Here is a 19,667-nt window from a genome sequence, read left to right as displayed (position 1 = left end):
TCTGGTTTTAATAACTCTTCATGATAAACCCTCCGTCTCCATTCTGGTCTGCAAAACCACTTCCATTACCATGCATTCGCTCATGGCAGAAATGTAAACTTTCCAGCCCCTCTCTCTAAATCAAAGGGTAGAATGCCATTGCCGCTTAATCATTCTGAATCACATGAAGGTCAATGGGGGGAGGAGGGGGCCTTATACTTCTAGAAAACAAATGCAACACCATTTTCCCTTATTCATTAGTAGTGCATACGTCCTTTTCCCCCGGAACAGCGAGCTTTGCAGAAATTTATTCATCCCGAGGAATCTTTCATTCTCAATATTTGTTCCAAAGTCCAAACACAACCTAATCACCATAGTCTCCAAGATTTAAAAAAGTACTCCAAAGCCATGGAGCTGATATTGAAGGAAATTAATCAGTATGTAGTTTGAGATGAGGAAGAAGTTAGCTGCAATCCTCAGGGGAAAAAAAATAAATAAATAAAAAACCTGAGAATATAGCAAAACCTTAAATACACCCTATGATTAATTTATAAATAAATAAATAAGAGGAAACCCTTGATAGCATGCACTGGCAAAAGTAAGTAGCTCAAAATCACATCCTATTGTTTTTTTGTGAATTATGGCATCGTCAGTATTATTTTATTATAATGAACACTTAATAGGAAGAGAAAGAAGGTCAAAAAGTAGATTTTCTTTGATTACACTCCAAAGTTATTCTACAATAGGAACTAAGACTAGAGTAGAGACATATGGGGCTGACTAGCTGAGAAAGTTGTTTTCAGTTAAATTATATTGTTTCACCTAATCCTCGAAACACCCTTTTCTTTCCCTCTCTATATAAAATTAATCTCCGAAGCTTTGATGAATCCACTCATAACCAGATTGAGGCTCATGCGTCAGGCTCTTATGACCATCTTTTCAAAATATAGAGACATAATGGGCGTTTTTCCTTTTTCATCTCCAGCTATTGTGGGGGTTTTTCTCTTCGCATTGATAACATCGAGTCTCCTTCCTGAGCTCGCACTTGCCAAGGATGCAGGCATAACCAGGCGCTACAAGTTTGATGTGTGTATCATATGGTTGTGGCACTAAAATTGCTGAATTAATGCTGTGACAAATATTAATTGATTTTTAGATTTTAGTTTTCTTCCTTTTAATTTCTCTAATATTTTCAGAATATTTTGTAGATCAAGTTGGTAAGAATGACGCGACTGTGCCACACAAAGGGCGTCATTACTGTAAATGGGAAGTTTCCTGGTCCTCTAGTCACAGTTCGGGAAGGTGACAATCTTCTGGTTGAAGTTGTTAACCATGTTCAAAATAACATCAGTATCCACTGGTATGGACCTTCACCCAAATAATAGGTAGTTACGAATATGCAATGGTTCCTTGAATAAATCAAACACCATTATCTAATTTGCAAGTGTATATGTTTTCTTGGAATCAGGCATGGCATTAGACAGCTTCGAAGTGGGTGGGCTGATGGTCCTGCATACATAACTCAGTGCCCCATTCGAACTGGGCAGAGATATATGTACAACTTCACAGTTAGTGGCCAAAGAGGGACTCTCTTCTGGCATGCCCATATATCGTGGATAAGAGCCACTGTCCATGGTCCCTTAATCATTCTCCCCAAACCTAATGTCCCTTATCCATTCGGCAATCCTTATAAGGAAGTTCCAATCATCTTCGGTAATCAACCATTGACAATTGTTCATTTGTGATCAACGTCTCTTTCCTGGGTTGACAGTTTCCATAAAACTTTAGTGTTACGTACTATTGCAGGAGAGTGGTGGAATGTAGATCCTGAGGCAGTCATCAGCCAGGCACTGCAAACTGGTGCAGGCCCAAATGTCTCTGATGCTTACACCATCAACGGCCTTCCAGGGCCACTGTATAACTGCTCTGCCAAAGGTATGGTAGTATTGTATTTTTTGGGAATAAGTACGTGTAATTATTTATACTGCAGATGCTAAACTTGATTTTGTGTAATGGGTCTTGGCAGATACATTCAAACTGAAGGTGAAGCCTGCTAAGACTTACCTTCTCCGTTTGATCAATGCAGCTGTGGATGATGAGCTCTTCTTCAGTATCGCAAACCACACCATCACAGTGGTAGAAGTGGATGCGGTTTACGTTAAACCCTTTGACACCGACACGCTTCTCATCACCCCTGGACAGACGACAAATGTTCTGCTCAAGACCAAACCCTACTTCCCAAAGGCCAATTTCTTCATGTATGCTAGGCCATATGCAACAGGGCAAGGCACCTTTGACAACTCCACTGTGGCCGGGATCCTTGAATATGAGTTATCAAACTTTTCACCTTTCAATTCCACCTCAACTAAGAATCTTCCTTTCTTCAAACCGGCATTGCCTCCTTTTAATGACACTTCATTTGCTTCCAATTTCTCCAGAAAAATCCGTAGCTTAGCTAGCGCTCAATTCCCAGCTAAAGTTCCCCAGAAAGTGGAGAGGCGATTCTTCTTCACAGTAGGCCTAGGAACAAACCCATGCCCGCGCAACCAAACCTGCCAAGGACCCAATAATAGAACCAAATTCTCAGCTTCCATCAATAACGTATCTTTTGTACTTCCAACCACTGCCATTCTCCAAGCCTACTTCTTTGGGCAATCAAATGGGGTGTACACAACCGACTTTCCCAACAATCCCATAACTCCATTTAACTATACGGGCAACCCACCAAACAACACCATGGTGAGTAATGGAACCAAAGCAGTGGTTCTACCGTATAATACTAGTGTGGAGCTGGTGATGCAGGACACGAGCATCCTTGGGGCGGAGAGCCACCCTCTCCACCTGCATGGCTTTAATTTCTTTGTTGTTGGCCAAGGTTTCGGCAACTATGATCCAAATAAGGACCCCGCAAAATTCAATCTTGTGGATCCCATAGAAAGGAACACTGTGGGTGTGCCTTCCGGCGGTTGGGTTGCCATTCGGTTTCTAGCGGACAACCCAGGTGCGTAATAAACAACACTTTTCTTTTTTTTCTTTTTGGTCATGTTTGGTTCACGAACAAATTTAAGGGAAGGAAAATGGAGGGAACAAAAGTAGAAAGAAAATGTAGAAAAAAAAAAGAAGAAAAAGGCTAAAAGCTAAAGAAAATAAAAAATAGAGTTAAATTTAATAAATTTGTTTTATATATTACTTTAACCTTATTTCACTTATTTTGATTAGTTGATATCAAAAATAAATAATTTGAAAATACATAAATTCCTAACTAATTTTGATTATATTTATTTTTTTTTGTTTTTTTATTGAAGCAATAAAATATAAGAAAATCATTTTTTTTAAATATTTTTTTGTTTTTTTTTAAGTACTTTTTGAAACCCAATATAACCTTCGTCTTCTTAAAACTCATACGATGCATAATTGAATTTATTAAAATTATTTAATTTGGAACTTCTCACCTATTTAAAACATATTGTTTTAATATTATATTAGGATAGGTTTTGATAATTTTATTTTAAAAATTTATCCAAGTTTAATATCATATTACAATATGTTTTGATAATTTTTATTTTAAAATTTTATTTAAAGTAATGTTTGTTTTAAAATATGAATACAGATTAAACATCTATAAAACTTATTATTATATATATTTTTATTTTTATTTAAAACTTACCCGTTCAAAAAATAATATCTTTAAAAACATTAGAATTTATTATCATTATAAAAAATTTATAATAATTAATTATAAAATTAGTTAAATAGTTGGATGATAAATAGGGGTTTTAATTATAGTTGGTTGGTAAAAAAATCTCATACAATTTTTTTTAAGTTAAAACTTGTTTTTATGGAGTGTATCTTTGGATTATGGATTTGAAGTTAGAATATTTATTTCATTATTATTAATTTATGAATTTTTAGATTTTTAATTTGGGATAAAATTCTAAATTCTAACTTTTGTTTTTCAAAATCAATTGAAATTATTTAGTGTAGTGAATATCATATAATTGTAAATTTCATTTTATGTTCTAATTAAAAAAATTTATTGGAATTAATGATAGTTTATTTTGATTTTGTTGGATGATAAAATATTAAAATTTGAAATTTTGTAGTAAATTATTTTTTAATTCAAAATAATTTTATTTTTAAGTGAAAAATCTATAGCAATTTATGGAATTTGATTTCGATGAAAATTGGATGAATTATGAAACAAAATAATTGTTATGTATAGTTGAATTTCGTTTTAAAATCATAAGTATTTAATTTTTATTAATTTATTGTTCAAATAAAGCTATTTTACGTTGATGGTTTTGTTTTTGAATAATAATTTATTAAAAAAATTATAATATTTGACTTTTTTTATATAACAATCTTTCTAATTTATGGTGAATTGACACTTATCAAAATTACACAAGATTGAGAGAAGTTATTAGAGAAATTCTAGAGAATATTTACTATCTTGAAATTTTTGTCTTTCTGTTTTAAATTTTTGTCTTTCTGTTTTGAATGATAAGAAAAAAAAGAGATAAAAGGATGTACAATTTTAGAGTTCTATTAACAATTTGTTTGTATAACTGGGAATATGTATTTTCTAAACCATAGGAATTATAAAAGAAAATTTTTCAACAAAGATATGAATTAAGAAAGTTATATAAAAAAACAAAGAGAGAGAGAGAAGCCTCTAAATAAAAATTCAAAATTTTTCATCGAATCAAAATCAGTTAAACATTTCTAATGTTACTATTGATTCAAGAGAATTTGAGATGAGAAAATGTAAAGGAAAAAAATAAAAAGGAAAAATGGAAAAAAAAAACCGTGAGAGATAATAATAAATAAACTTAAAGTCAAAAAAATTATTTTTATTTTTTATTTTAAACTCATTTTACTTATTTAATTTTGTTATATAAAGATTAAATAAATTAAATATATATATATATATATATATATATATTTCATTAATTTTAATTATATTGGATTATTTTTTATATATTTTTACCATAAAATCAAATATAAGAAAATCATTTTTCTTAATTATTTTTTCTTTCCTTAATTATTTTTTAAACCAAACATAAGCTAAGTTAAATTAAATAATTTCAATCATTTTACTATATTGACGTTTGGTGCTAACGAACTATTGATGACAATGCATGTGGACAGGTGTATGGTTCATGCATTGCCACCTGGAAGTCCACACAAGCTGGGGTTTGAAAATGGTTTGGATCGTCTTAGAGGGAAAGCTTCCCAATCAAAAGTTGCCTCCTCCACCGTCTGATCTTCCCACATGTTGACTTTGGCTTGGTTATGAATTCACTCCCATGAGTCCAATCCCTGATCCAAATATCTGTATTTTTGTATTTTCGTCGGTTTTTGTTGTTGAGCGCGTGAATTTGGACTTATAGGTATGTTTATCCGTTTGGAATAAGTCGAAAGAGGAAATAAAAGACTAGACAATATTTTCTTTATGATTTTCTTTTCCAGAGAATACTGAACTAACAGAAATAAATAGATAAAAATAAGAATTAATTTAAATAACAAAGTAGGAAACAAATCAGATGGGGGATTTTCTTTTATGACATTGTTGATCAGTAACAAAGGATGAAAAACGTGGATAAGAGCAGAAGGAGATTTTAATAGTCAGAGCAAGGAACAACCGACAACTAACAAGATGGTGTAACACCTTGGCTTGATTAGTAAGTATCGAGGTAGGAGGTTGAAGGCTACTAGGCAACCGTGCCCATGTAAACCAATCCTTTTCTTTGAATTAGTGGGATGTTGTTTTCTATTTTCTACTCAAACTACACAAATTGCTTTCTCATTGGGATGATGATGATGACACTGCTCCCACCAATGCCCTCATTACCAGTAACTTTCATGGCTTATTAGAGATAACCAGGTCTGTAAGAGAAATTGGTAAGAGGCCAGAGACAAGGGCATTTTGAGAACTTCTAAGAGAAACCGTTAGAATTTATTCAAATAAGATGATCTGACTTGGACAGTACTCTACTGTTAAGCTTGGCCAGCTGCTAGGTAGTGGGATGAATCAACGTCAAATTTGTTGCTGAAGGCCATGGACTGTCTCATGCCGGAGGATCAATCTCATTAATTAATTTCTCATTGTTACCTAATAAACCAAACGCACTGCTCTGCCTGTATAAATCACCACATTCTGTTGTCTCTCAACACAGCGAAATTGCCTATCAAAGACAACAGCTAGCTAGAAGAGAAAGAGGGCAGAGATGGGCTCTTGCATTATGAGGATTATCATGTTTGCAGTTTGTGCAATGTGGTTTTTGCCTGACCTGGTACTTGCAAAGCATGCTGGAAGTACCAGGCACTACAAGTTTGATGTACGCACTTCATCTTATTCTCATTATGTGAAACATCTTGCTGCATTGCCACTTCCTACTGGAATAACAGTCTTCTTTCTATTGGTCCTTTTCAGATTAAGTTGCAGAAAGTGACGAGATTATGCCAATCCAAAAATATTGTTACTGTCAACGGGCAGTTCCCAGGGCCTCGGATTATAGCAAGAGAAGGTGATCGGGTCATCATTAAGGTGGTTAACCATGTTCAGAACAATATTACAATTCATTGGTATGCAACCCTCCTTTTATAATATGCTGTAGTTGATGGTATCCATTACCAATTGCATTTGCTGATCAATGATTGCTACATGTATGCTTGAATTGAGAGGAACAGGCATGGGATCCGGCAGCTAAGAAGCGGATGGGCAGATGGACCTGCCTACATTACACAATGCCCAATTCAGACAGGCCAGAGTTATTTATACAACTTCACCATCACTGGGCAGAGAGGGACCTTATTCTGGCATGCTCACATCTCATGGCTGAGGGCTACCGTCTATGGATCCCTTGTCATCCTCCCTAAGCGAGGTGTCCCTTACCCATTTCCCCAACCCTTCAAAGAAGTCCCCATCATCTTTGGTAATTTAAATTTCTACAAATAAATCATATACTACCTTCTTCTAGTACTCGATCTAAGTTGCATGAGTTGGGCCTTTTTTCTTAATATTGCAGGCGAGTGGTGGAAAGCTGACATAGAGACCATGATTAACCAAGCAATGCAAACAGGAGGAGCCCCAAACGTCTCCGACGCTTACACCATGAATGGTCTTCCCGGGCCCTTGTATAACTGCTCAGCTAAGGGTATTTTGTTCTGCTTCAATTTAATTAAAGGGCACTTAATATGGCCTCAGAATAGGTGCATTTAAATAAAGATTATATTTGTTGCAGATACATTTAGGCTGAAGGTGAAACCGGGGAAGACTTATCTCCTCCGGCTGATCAATGCAGCACTCAATGACGAGCTCTTCTTCAGCATAGCCAACCATACTGTCACCGTGGTTGAAGTTGATGCAGTCTATGTGAAACCATTTAAAATCAACACTCTTGTCATCACCCCTGGACAGACTACCAATATCCTTCTCAAGACCAAATCTCACTCCCCTAACGCCACCTTCCTCATGGCGGCCAGGTCTTACGCCACCGGTCCTGCTGCTTTTGACAATTCTACAACAGCTGGAATTTTAGAATATGAGCACAAATCGTCCGTGTCAAACACTAAGAACAGAAAGCCCTCTGTTCTCAAACCAGCCCTTCCCATGTTCAATGACACAATTTTTGCCATGAAATTCAGCAAGAAATTACGCAGCTTAGCCTCTAACAAATTTCCAGCAAAAGTCCCACAAACAGTGAATAGACGCTTCTTCTTCACGGTGGGACTGGGGCTAATCCAATGCTCACGGAACCAAGCGTGCCCAGGACCCAACAACACCATGGTAGCAGCTGCCATCAACAATGTGTCATTTGTGCAGCCAAGCACAGCCCTTCTTCAAGCTCATTTCTTTGGAAAGTCCAAGGGCGTCTACACCACTGATTTCCCAGCAAACCCACCCTTCAAATTCAACTACACGGGCACTCCCCCAAGCAACATTCTTGTAAACAGTGGGACCAAGGTGGTGGTGCTACCCTTCAATACAAGAGTGGAGTTGGTGTTGCAGGACACTAGTATCATAGGTGCAGAGAGCCACCCTCTTCATCTGCACGGCTTTAACTTCTATGTGGTGGGACAGGGATTCGGAAACTTTGATCCTAAGAAGGATCCTGCCAATTTCAACTTGGTCGATCCCATAGAGAGAAACACCGTGGGGGTGCCTTCAGGCGGTTGGGTGGCCATCCGTTTCCACGCAGACAATCCAGGTGCGTACAAGTGATGACATTAATATGACGATATTTACATTAATTACCACTAGATTCTAGATATTACTCGGTTGAATTTCGTAGCTTATATGGTCTGATTTGTTATCACTCTGAAATTTGTGGAGCAGGTGTTTGGTTTATGCATTGCCACCTGGAAGTCCACACCAGCTGGGGGTTGAAGATGGCCTGGGTTGTCATGGATGGAAAGCGTCCTAATCAAAAGCTACCTCCTCCTCCATCGGATCTTCCCAAATGTTGAGTTTGATACTCAACAAGTTGCTTTGCTTTTTCTCCTCTGTTTTTTGTTTTTTTGTTTTTTCTTCTTGCATCGCCCAGAATGGGTATCGGTTTGATGATTGCCTTTTATTGATTCAAATTCTATACCCACACTCCCAAACAAGAGGGGGATTTTTTATATGCATAGGTTTGTAATTCTAATTGAATTATTCAATGAAAGAATCATCTATCAACACTCAAATTTTCTTTTAATTGGTTGTTTATAGAGAGTAGGAAGAGGAAAAAGACAACATAAGAAAGCAATACCATGATAATATTAGCAGGAAGTATAAAGCAAGGGAGGTACTTTGGTCTGGTTCTCCATTTTTACAATTTTTCTCAAATTATTGGATGGTTATAACATTTTTGTTTTTAGGTGCCAATTAATTTGACTGACTGTCCATCAAATAAATGAGAAAACATAAATAATATCTTTAAGATTTTAAAATCATTATCACCATTAAATTATACATTTTATCAATTTCTTAATACTCTTAATAAAATTAGTCATTATTTTTTATTTTATACAATGACAAGTGACATTAAATACTAATTTATTTATTAAGTGATTAATTAAAATTCATTTTAGCCCGGTTGGGTGATTGACCATCCTTGAGATGTGATCTATTAGTCTTTCATTGAATGGTCTATGATTTTTGTTTTATGTTATTTAACTATGATATAATCTAATTTTTCATATATAAGTAAACTTGTTTTTAGTAGATACTAAACCTTCGTTTAGATTATATTTGGTCCCAAAAAATTATTAAGAAAATTTATTTATTTATTCCCTATTTTTATCATAAAAAACATAAAAGAGAATCGGTTGCAATTAAAAATTAGCTAAATATTTATATATTTTGAAATTATATAATCTTTATATATTAAAAAAAATGAATTAAAAGAACTATGCAAAAGTAATTTATTAACCTTAAATTTATTTAGTTTTTTTTCTCTCTAATATTCATAAATCAAATATAGCATTGGTAAATGAGTTATTTGATTAAAGGGTTATTGAAAACCCAATTTTGGAAATTTAACCCTTCATTATTTTTTTTGACATCATTTTAACAAAAACACTTTCATTTTTTCTTATAAAAATAATTATTTTTTTTAAAGCATTCATGTAAATACTTAAAATAATCAAGGGTATTTATATATAAAAAAAAAATGAGTTACACTTCAAATATAAAAATTATTTCATCTCTTTTAATCAATTAATTTTTAATAAATTGAGTAAATCTCAAGATAGTTTTAATACTCGAATATTTCATTTGAATTAGAATTGCCAAGTAGTTACTCACTAACTATAATCACCAATGTTACAAAATAATTTCAAAGTGTCTTATCAACGTATTAAAATAAATTATTTTTTTTCCTAGTTGTCCACTTTATTTTTTATGCTAATAATATTTTCTTTAAAAAAATCAATAAAGAAAAAAATTGACATTTGACATATAATTAGTCAAATAATATTGAGTAAAATCATATTAAAACGTATCAAAAACTTTTATAATATTATTATTGAGTGATATCATGAACTCTGAAATGTTACATTGCCTAGTTGAATAAATGTTTTATATTTTATATAAAATTTGTATAATGCTACAAAAGATAATATACAAGAAATTGTATTAAATACTTTAAAAATATCACTCAATTTTCTATTAGTATAAATAAATTTACATTATATTAGTGACAAAAAATTTCCCTATTACTCAATTACATTAATACTATATTTAGTTTCCAAAAAAATTGAAGAAAAATGTAAGAAAATAAAAATAAAGAAGAAAAGAAGAAGTACAAAAAAAGTAAAAGAAAAAAAAAATTAAATTAATAAATTATTCTTATATGTTACCTCAAACTCAATTAACTTAATTTAATATTTTAATATTAAATAATTTAGAAATATATGAATTTCTAACTAATTTTAGTTATATTTGATATTTTAGATAAAACCAATAAATATGATAAAATAATTTAATTTAATTTAATATTTTTATTATTTGAGGACAAAACATAATCTAAATCTAAGGTGAATATTTTATTATAATGATATGATAGTTATTGCCAATGAGATTTTATGCTTATAATACTATGGAATGGCTGAAGAAATTTATCTTGTATTTTTTATTAAGTTAGAATTAAATTAACAATAATAACAATTTTTATTAATTAAAGGAGAAAGGAAAAACTAGTACCCATATTCTTCTAATAAATATCCTTTTTATTTTAATGGTTGTAAAATGAGAAACAGCCGGCAACTAAAAGGATGGTGTAACGCCTTGGCTTGATTACCAAGTGTCAACGGTAGGAGCTTGAAGGCTACCAGGCAACCATGCCCATTGCCCCTCTTTCATAAATCAATCCTTTTCCTTTAGTAGATCATGCCTACTGTGAATGTTGTCCATTTTCTACTCCACCCACAGAGTTGCTCTCATGGAGTCAGGACAGAAATGCCCTCAGAATACTGTTCATAACTTTAAACGAAAATGCCATTTTTACCCCATGATTCTCACACCGGAGAGCTACGATAAATGATTTGCTAGTAATGATTCCGTTAAGAAGCTTGATTAATTATGAAAAATGTCAGTTTAAATAAAGAACTTTAGCCAGGGTTCCGATCAACTTTTAGGCCTTGACAAAAATAATGTGCAAATTGTGCAACTCAAATTTAGTTAATTAGACAGAATTTTATTATCAAATTATCATATGAATTCTTTTTTCCTAACAAAAAAATGCTGATAGTGCACGCCTACTGGCTACTGCTCATTAGAAATAACCAGCTGGGTAAAAATAGGAGGTGAGCCTGTCCAAAAAGCACTGGAGATATGTCCATGAATGACCGAGGGGGCATTTCAGGAACTCCAGAGAAACCGTTAGAATGAATGGAAATGAGATAATATAGACTTTGACAGCACTCTAACGCAAGCCTTGACCAGCAGCTTGTTGGATCAGTGTCCAAGTTGTTGCCCAGGCCATGGGCTAGCTGTTTGTAGGATATCTCAATTCTTATCACCTAATTAACCAAACACACCCTTTATTCTCCTCCTATATAAGCACCCACACTTGATTCTTTCTCTGCATCCAACCGGCCTTTGTCCATCAAACAGATTAAAATCTACGTGCCTAGAAAAGGAAAAACAAGTTGAGATGAGTTCCTGCTTTCTGAGGGTTATGCTATTTGCACTTTGTGCATTGTGGAATTTGCCTGAGCTGGTACTTGCAAAGCATGCTGGCATTACCAGACACTACAACTTCGATGTAAGTATTACTTGACATGCGCAACATTTGACATACCATGCTGCATTGCTGACTTCCTTGTGAAATAACATTATGCTTTCTATTGGTCTTTTGCAGATTAAACTGCAGAAAGTGACCAGATTATGTCAAACAAAAAGTATTGTCACAGTCAATGGGCAATTCCCAGGGCCTCGGATCATAGCGAGAGAAGGTGATCGGGTCTTAATTAAGGTGGTTAACAATGTTCAGAACAATATCACAATTCACTGGTATGCAGCCCTCCTTTTATTTTTATTGTTGTTCCTGTCCTTAGTACTCATCTCCAGTTGCATTTAGTGATAAAAGATTGCTGCATGTATGCTTAAATTGAGAGAAACAGGCATGGAATCCGGCAACTAAGAAGCGGATGGGCAGATGGACCTGCCTACGTCACACAGTGCCCAATTCAGACGGGACAGAGCTATGTGTACAACTTCACGATCACAGGGCAGAGAGGGACCTTATTCTGGCATGCCCACATCTCATGGCTGAGAGCAACTCTTTATGGACCCCTTGTCATCCTACCTAAGCGAGGTGTCCCTTACCCATTTCCTCAACCCTTTAAAGAAGTCCCCATCATCTTTGGTAACTTAAATTTATACGTTTAAATCATATACTGCCTTCTTCTAGTACGTGATCTAAGTTGTATGAGTTGGGCTTTTTTTTAAAAAAAAAATATTGCAGGAGAGTGGTGGAAAGCTGACACAGAGACTATGATTAACCAGGCAATGCAAACAGGAGGGGCCCCAAATGTCTCCGACGCTTACACCATTAATGGTCTTCCCGGGCCTTTGTATAACTGTTCCGCTAAGGGTATTTTGTACTGCTTCAATTCAATTTAATGACACTTAATTTGGCCTAGGAATAGGTTCATTTAAATAAAGATTATATTTGTGGCAGATACATTTAGGCTGAAGGTGAAACCGGGAAAGACCTATCTCCTCCGGCTAATCAATGCTGCACTCAATGACGAGCTCTTCTTCAGCATAGCCAACCATACTGTCACCGTAGTTGAAGTTGATGCAGTCTATGTGAAACCATTTAAAACCAACACTCTTGTCATCACCCCTGGACAGACTACCAATATCCTTCTCAAGACCAAATCTCACTCCCCTAACGCCACCTTCCTCATGGCGGCCAGGTCTTACGCCACCGGTCCTGCTGCTTTTGACAATTCCACAACAGCTGGAATCCTAGAATACGAGCATATGTCGTCCATGTCAAACACAAAGAACAAAAGGCCCTCTGTCCACAGACCGGCACTTCCCACATTCAATGACACATTGTTTGCGATGAGCTTCAGCAAGAAATTACGCAGCTTGGCCACTACCAAATTCCCGGCAAAAGTCCCACAAACAGTCAGTAGACGCTTCTTCTTCACAGTTGGACTGGGGCTAATCCAATGCTCACGGAACCAAGCGTGCCCAGGACCCAACAACACCATGGTGGCAGCTGCCATCAACAATGTGTCATTTGTGCAGCCAAGCACAGCCCTTCTTCAAGCTCATTTCTTCGGAAAGTCCAAGGGCGTCTACACCACTGATTTCCCAGCAAACCCACCCTTTAAATTCAATTACACGGGCACTCCCCCAAGCAACATTCTTGTAAACAGTGGGACCAAGGTAGTGGTGCTACCCTTCAATACAAGAGTGGAGTTGGTGTTGCAGGACACTAGTATCATAGGTGCAGAGAGCCACCCTCTTCACTTGCACGGCTTTAACTTCCATGTGGTGGGGCAGGGATTCGGAAACTTTGATCCTAAGAAGGATCCATCCAATTTCAACTTGGTTGATCCCATAGAGAGAAACACCGTGGGGGTGCCTTCCGGCGGTTGGGTGGCCATTCGTTTTCGCGCAGACAATCCAGGTGTGTATAGAACTCAATTCAATATACCAATTAGTAATGCGCCAAGATCGAAATCAGATAGAAAACTGCGTCACTTGGGTGGTTCTCATACTATTTTTTTTTTCCACGTGTTGAACAGGGGTTTGGTTTATGCACTGCCACCTGGAAGTCCACACCAGCTGGGGGTTGAAGATGGCCTGGGTTGTCATGGATGGAAAGCGTCCCAATCAAAAGCTGCCTCCTCCGCCCGCCGATCTTCCCAAATGCTAGACTTTGATATTCAGCTCAATTGTTTCTGCTGCTTTGCACCTGCCCAAAATGGGTAAGAAGGAAGAGCGTCTGGAATTCGTTTCAGCTTCTGGAGATTGTGTATTTAGTCCCATTTTTGGTACACCCACACTAGGGCTTTGATATATGGTAATGGGCTTGTTGCTCTAGAAGCCATATTTGTATTGATAATCAATTATCTTTTGTTGTTTATATATAAGTATTTCTCTAAAGGAAGACATTCACCTGTCCATCCAATGCAGAGAACACTATGTCAAGTTTTATGATTTCCTAAAGCCAAACTGACTTCTTTGTTTGAATTTAGGATGGTGTATTAAAAAGATGATAAGAAATTTAATTTTTTTATATTTAATTACATAAAAACTTAAAAGATAAAAAACATATTATTAAATTTATGTCTTTAAATCTATAGTTTTATTTGAAAAGTAAATAATATTTTTAAAAATTATATAAAATAAAGAGATTTCTTGAAATTGAGCAATTTTTAAAGAGTTTTTGATAAATCAATTAATTAATAACTTAATTTGACTTACTCATTAAGCATATTTGATAAAATAACTTGACATCTCAATTTAAAATTGTTTTTAACTTTAAATATTAAACTAAAATATTTAATTTAATCTTCATCCTCCTTTACCTCATTTAACTTATTTTTATTATTTTTCAAAATTTTCATTTTATAACATTTAAATAATATTAAAAATAAATATAATTTATAAATAAATAAACATTATAATTTTTTTGTAATTTATTTTATATATGTTAAAAAAAGAAAAGAAAATTTATTTATTTTTATTTATATATAATCAAGGTAAAGTAATGTTTGACAAGACAAATATCTAAACTTACGGGAACTCAACCTAAGTTTTTAAAAAAAAATTAAACCTCCTTCTAATCCATTTAAGCTTCTTCCAAACTTGTCCCATTGGGTGCAAGGTTAGAGGAGCACAACAACACCTAAAAAAAGGGTTCCAAGTCTTACGTTTGACCATAAATGTTAACAAGGGGTTTGAGGCATGGGTCACTTGAAAATGAAATAAAATAAATAAATTATTATTTTTATTTAATTTTATACATGATAGGCAACTTTGAACCACCTTCGATATTAAAAAAATTCTTAAACTCGCCTCTAAATATTTAAATCTCTCCCACAATTCTTATTAGGAATAAAGGGTTAGATTATTTCATAAATAGTAGAGGAAGCATTAATAGGTTTAGAATTTATTTTTATTTTTTTTATGGAAAAATTGCATGGACAACTCTAGGAGATTATTGTCAATTACATTGGCAGTCCCTCAGTTTTTTGAAATTATACAAGACATTATCAACTAAAGGGGTTAATAATATTGATAAAATGTCCTTATTACCCTTCATTAAATATATTAGACTATAAATGTAGTATTCTGATGCATCAAAATAGAACTAGGACTTGAAAATTGAAAGTCTCAATCCTCAAATTAAATTGACTAGAACCCTAATCTTGCAATAGGAAAACGAGTATTCATCCTAGTTCAAGATTTTTATTTGCAATTGTAAAAATGCAGTCCGTATCCTTCAATCTGAACTTTCAGAAAAAGTAAATCACATCCTCAAATCACAAAATGCTATGGTTGCTATGACGTTTTGCTATGCAGCAACTAACCAAACGAATAGATGAAGTCAAAGGGTTTTTCTTGTATGTGTGGAGTGATGATTTACTTCCATGGTTGTCCGTTACGAAAAGAAGACATCAGATAGAGCATGTACACCCAACAAACGAATAGATGAAGTTAAAAGGGTTTTTCTTGTATGTGTGGAGTGATGATTTTCTTCCATGGTTGTCCGTTACGAAAAGAAGACATCAGATAGAGCATGTACACCCAACATAGATGGAACTTGTTAAATAAATACCCTTCTGTTTGATTAGACAAAAGTTTTTTATTATTTGTAATGGATTAAGGAAGAAGCGGCAACCAACGAGATGGTGTGGTTTGATTAGCAAGTTCCAACAGTCGGAGGGTGAAGGCCAGCAGGCTCCCATGCCCAACAGTCCTTGAATGAATGACAATGGCGTGTTTTTTATTTTTTTAATAATACGAAGATAAAGAATGAGAAGATTATTGAACACGTGCAGAGAAAATTAATACCTAAATATTTAGACTACAATTTAATTAATTAAATTGAGGTTTTATATCATTTGCCTGAGAGTTTCTTAGATGATAGGTATGAATTCTTTATTTATAGTAGTGGGAAAGTGCAGAGAGAACAAAAAAATTTATTGCTACTTAGAGATGGCCAGCAGAGTAAAAAATGGGACAGTAGCCCTGGCCAACATGCCCTGAATATAGGTCCATGAATGCCAAGGAGGATACTTTGGGGACTTTGATAGAAACCGTTAAGAATAAATTGAAATAATATAATCTATGACTTTGACAGCACTCTAAGATAAAGCTTGGCCAGCAGCTAGGCTGTCGGATCAAAGTCTAATTTGTTGAGGAAGGTCGCGGGCTATCTTCTATCTGTACGTTAATCTCATTTCTCATCACCTAATTTAACCAAACGCAACCATTCTTCTCCTATATAAACACCCACACTTCGTTCTTTCTCTGTACCCGCTTGGTCTTGTCCATCAAACAAAACTACTCCTAACCAGAAGAGACAAAAAAAAAAAAACAAAAAAACGCTGAGATGGGTTCTGGCTTTGTGAGGGTTATGCTATTTGCATTTTGTGCTTTCTGGGTTTTGCCTGAGCTGGTATTTGCAAAGCACGCAGGCACAACCAGGCACTACAAGTTTGATGTACGTACTGCATCTCATGCTCATCATGTGAAACATCTTTCTGCATCTCCACTTGCTAGTGAAATTACATTCTGATTTCATATGGTCTTTTTACAGATTAAGCTGCAGACAGTGACGAGATTATGCCAAACAAAAAGTATTGTTACCGTCAATGGACAATTCCCAGGCCCTAGGATCATAGCAAGAGAAGGTGATCGGGTCATCATTAAAGTAGTTAACCATGTCCAAAACAATATCACAATCCACTGGTATGCAACCTCCTTTTATTATTATTCTTATTGTTGTTCTTCCTCTGGTTAGTATTCATCCCCTGTTGCATTTATTGACATGTGTACTTGAATTGAGAGGAACAGGCATGGGATCCGGCAGCTAAGAAGCGGATGGGCGGATGGACCTGCCTACATCACACAGTGCCCAATTCAGACAGGTCAGAGCTATGTGTACAACTTCACTATCACTGGACAGAGAGGGACCTTATTTTGGCATGCTCACATCTCATGGCTGAGAGCTACTGTCTATGGATCCCTTGTCATCCTCCCTAAGCGAGGTGTCCCTTACCCATTTCCCCAACCCTTCAAAGAAGTCCCCATCATCTTTGGTAATTTAAATTTCTACAAATAAATCATATACTACCTTCTTCCAGTACTTGATCTAAGTTGCATGAGTTGGGCCTTTTTTCTAATATTGCAGGCGAGTGGTGGAAAGCTGACATAGAGACCATGATTAACCAAGCAATGCAAACAGGAGGAGCCCCAAATGTCTCCGACGCTTACACCATGAATGGTCTTCCCGGGCCCTTGTATAACTGCTCAGCTAAGGGTATTTTGTTCTGCTTCAATTTAATTAAAGGGCACTTAATATGGCCTCAGAATAGGTGCATTTAAATAAAGATTATATTTGTTGCAGATGCATTTAGGCTGAAGGTGAAACCGGGGAAGACTTATCTCCTCCGGCTGATCAATGCAGCACTCAATGACGAGCTCTTCTTCAGCATAGCCAACCATACTGTCACCGTGGTTGAAGTTGATGCAGTCTATGTGAAACCATTTAAAACCAACACTCTTGTCATCACCCCTGGACAGACTACCAATATCCTTCTCAAGACCAAATCTCACTCCCCTAACGCCACCTTCCTCATGGCGGCCAGGTCTTACGCCACCGGTCCTGCTGCTTTTGACAATTCTACAACAGCTGGAATTTTAGAATATGAGCACAAATCGTCCGTGTCAAACACTAAGAACAGAAAGCCCTCTGTTCTCAAACCAGCCCTTCCCATGTTCAATGACACAATTTTTGCCATGAAATTCAGCAAGAAATTACGCAGCTTAGCCTCTAACAAATTTCCAGCAAAAGTCCCACAAACAGTGAATAGACGCTTCTTCTTCACGGTGGGACTGGGGCTAATCCAATGCTCACGGAACCAAGCGTGCCCAGGACCCAACAACACCATGGTAGCAGCTGCCATCAACAATGTGTCATTTGTGCAGCCAAGCACAGCCCTTCTTCAAGCTCATTTCTTCGGAAAGTCCAAGGGCGTCTACACCACTGATTTCCCAGCAAACCCAACCTTCAAATTCAACTACACGGGTACTCCCCCAAGCAACATTCTTGTAAACAGTGGGACCAAGGTGGTGGTGCTACCCTTCAATACAAGAGTGGAGTTGGTGTTGCAGGACACTAGTATCATAGGTGCAGAGAGCCACCCACTTCATCTGCACGGCTTTAATTTCTATGTGGTGGGACAGGGATTCGGAAACTTTGATCCCAAGAAGGATCCTGCCAATTTCAACTTGGTCGATCCCATAGAGAGAAACACCGTGGGGGTGCCTTCCGGCGGTTGGGTGGCCATTCGTTTCCGCGCAGACAATCCTGGTAGGTGAACAACTCAATTTAATACACCAATTAGTAATGGGTCAAGACAGAAACTGCCGCACTTGGGTGGCTCTTATAATGATTTTTTTTATTTTTTTTCCATGTGGTGAACAGGGGTTTGGTTTATGCACTGCCACCTGGAAGTCCACACCAGCTGGGGATTGAAGATGGCCTGGGTTGTCACGGATGGGAAGCGTCCCAATCAAAAACTGCCTCCTCCGCCCTCCGATCTTCCCAAATGTTAACTTTGTTTTTCAACTCAGTTGCTTTTTATTATTTCCTTCAAATTCCTGTTATTATTTCATTATTTTCTGCATTTTTTCCCTTATGTCTGCCGGGCAAGGATGAAGAAGAGTCTTCCATTGCTTTCGGCATATAATGATGGTTTTGCGTCGCGTTTTTTCTATGCCCACTTGGAAACGTAAAGTGGGGTTTTTGAAGTTTGTTATTAGGCTTGTAACACTAATTCAATTATTGAAAGAAGCAACCATATTTGTATCTTCTGTTTTTTGTTCGTTTAGATATGTATAGAAAATTTTCCAGCTTTTGATTTTGTCTTCTCCAGCTTCTCTAAAACCAAAATGAACATTTGACTCTAGGGATGAGGTGAAATAATATCACTAAAAATTTTACTTTTCTTATTCAACTATCATAAAGAATAAAATAAAACAACTTAACAAATTTTTTTAAAATTTTAACACTTTTATTTTTATACGTAATCAATCTTTAAAAATATGAATTAAAAAACTTATTTAACTTGACCAAACTTATTTTATACATCAAGTCATTTGAAGCTTTAAAAATATGATTTATTGGCAAACTCCTATATATTTTATTTTATAAAAAATTAAACAATTCCTTAGACATTTTTTACTCTTCCCCAATTGCCTTGTTTTTTAAAAATTTTATATTTTGTTTAACAACATTTTCGAAGTCTAAAAAGATTTGAATGAATATATTTTTTCTTTTATTAGAACACTCAAAAGCTATTATTTATAAAACATTAAAATATATATTTTTTATTTTTAATTTAAAAACTTATTATATGTTGAAATACTCTAGATTGGAAATATTAAAACTCTTATTTAATATTCAAATTAAAAAAAAAAAAAAAAAAAGAGTTTGCGTGGGTGTCGT

The 19,667-nt window shown here is 35.4% G+C and overlaps 4 protein-coding genes across 4 annotated transcripts; all 4 read left to right on the top strand.

The window, feature by feature from the left end:
• Positions 1-869: 869 nt before the first annotated feature.
• On the top strand, positions 870-5,432 carry LOC100256283 (laccase-17). The gene is made up of 6 exons (XM_002271011.4): positions 870-1,065; positions 1,188-1,339; positions 1,448-1,692; positions 1,786-1,914; positions 2,006-2,980; positions 5,128-5,432. Exons 1-6 carry the CDS (start codon positions 892-894, stop codon positions 5,256-5,258), a joined length of 1,806 nt encoding a protein of 601 aa, XP_002271047.3. The 5' UTR covers positions 870-891; the 3' UTR covers positions 5,259-5,432.
• A 705-nt stretch (positions 5,433-6,137) lies between these two features.
• Positions 6,138-8,678, top strand: LOC100254542 (laccase-17). The gene is made up of 6 exons (XM_059739125.1): positions 6,138-6,317; positions 6,413-6,564; positions 6,670-6,914; positions 7,008-7,136; positions 7,224-8,189; positions 8,318-8,678. Exons 1-6 carry the CDS (start codon positions 6,207-6,209, stop codon positions 8,446-8,448), a joined length of 1,734 nt encoding a protein of 577 aa, XP_059595108.1. The 5' UTR covers positions 6,138-6,206; the 3' UTR covers positions 8,449-8,678.
• A 2,885-nt stretch (positions 8,679-11,563) lies between these two features.
• LOC100259660 (laccase-17) lies at positions 11,564-14,116 on the top strand. The gene is made up of 6 exons (XM_002268592.4): positions 11,564-11,729; positions 11,826-11,977; positions 12,088-12,332; positions 12,432-12,560; positions 12,648-13,613; positions 13,732-14,116. The coding sequence occupies exons 1-6, from the start codon at positions 11,619-11,621 to the stop codon at positions 13,860-13,862; spliced, it is 1,734 nt and encodes a 577-aa protein (XP_002268628.2). The 5' UTR covers positions 11,564-11,618; the 3' UTR covers positions 13,863-14,116.
• A 2,369-nt stretch (positions 14,117-16,485) lies between these two features.
• LOC132252578 (laccase-17-like) lies at positions 16,486-19,028 on the top strand. Its single transcript, XM_059739124.1, has 6 exons — positions 16,486-16,658; positions 16,755-16,906; positions 17,012-17,256; positions 17,349-17,477; positions 17,565-18,530; positions 18,645-19,028. The coding sequence occupies exons 1-6, from the start codon at positions 16,548-16,550 to the stop codon at positions 18,773-18,775; spliced, it is 1,734 nt and encodes a 577-aa protein (XP_059595107.1). The 5' UTR covers positions 16,486-16,547; the 3' UTR covers positions 18,776-19,028.
• The last annotated feature ends 639 nt before the right edge of the window (positions 19,029-19,667 follow it).

This window comes from Vitis vinifera, chromosome 8 (genome assembly GCF_030704535.1).
Source record: "Vitis vinifera cultivar Pinot Noir 40024 chromosome 8, ASM3070453v1".
Lineage (NCBI taxonomy): Eukaryota > Viridiplantae > Streptophyta > Magnoliopsida > Vitales > Vitaceae > Vitis > Vitis vinifera.
This window is presented reverse-complemented; position numbering and strand designations above follow the sequence as displayed.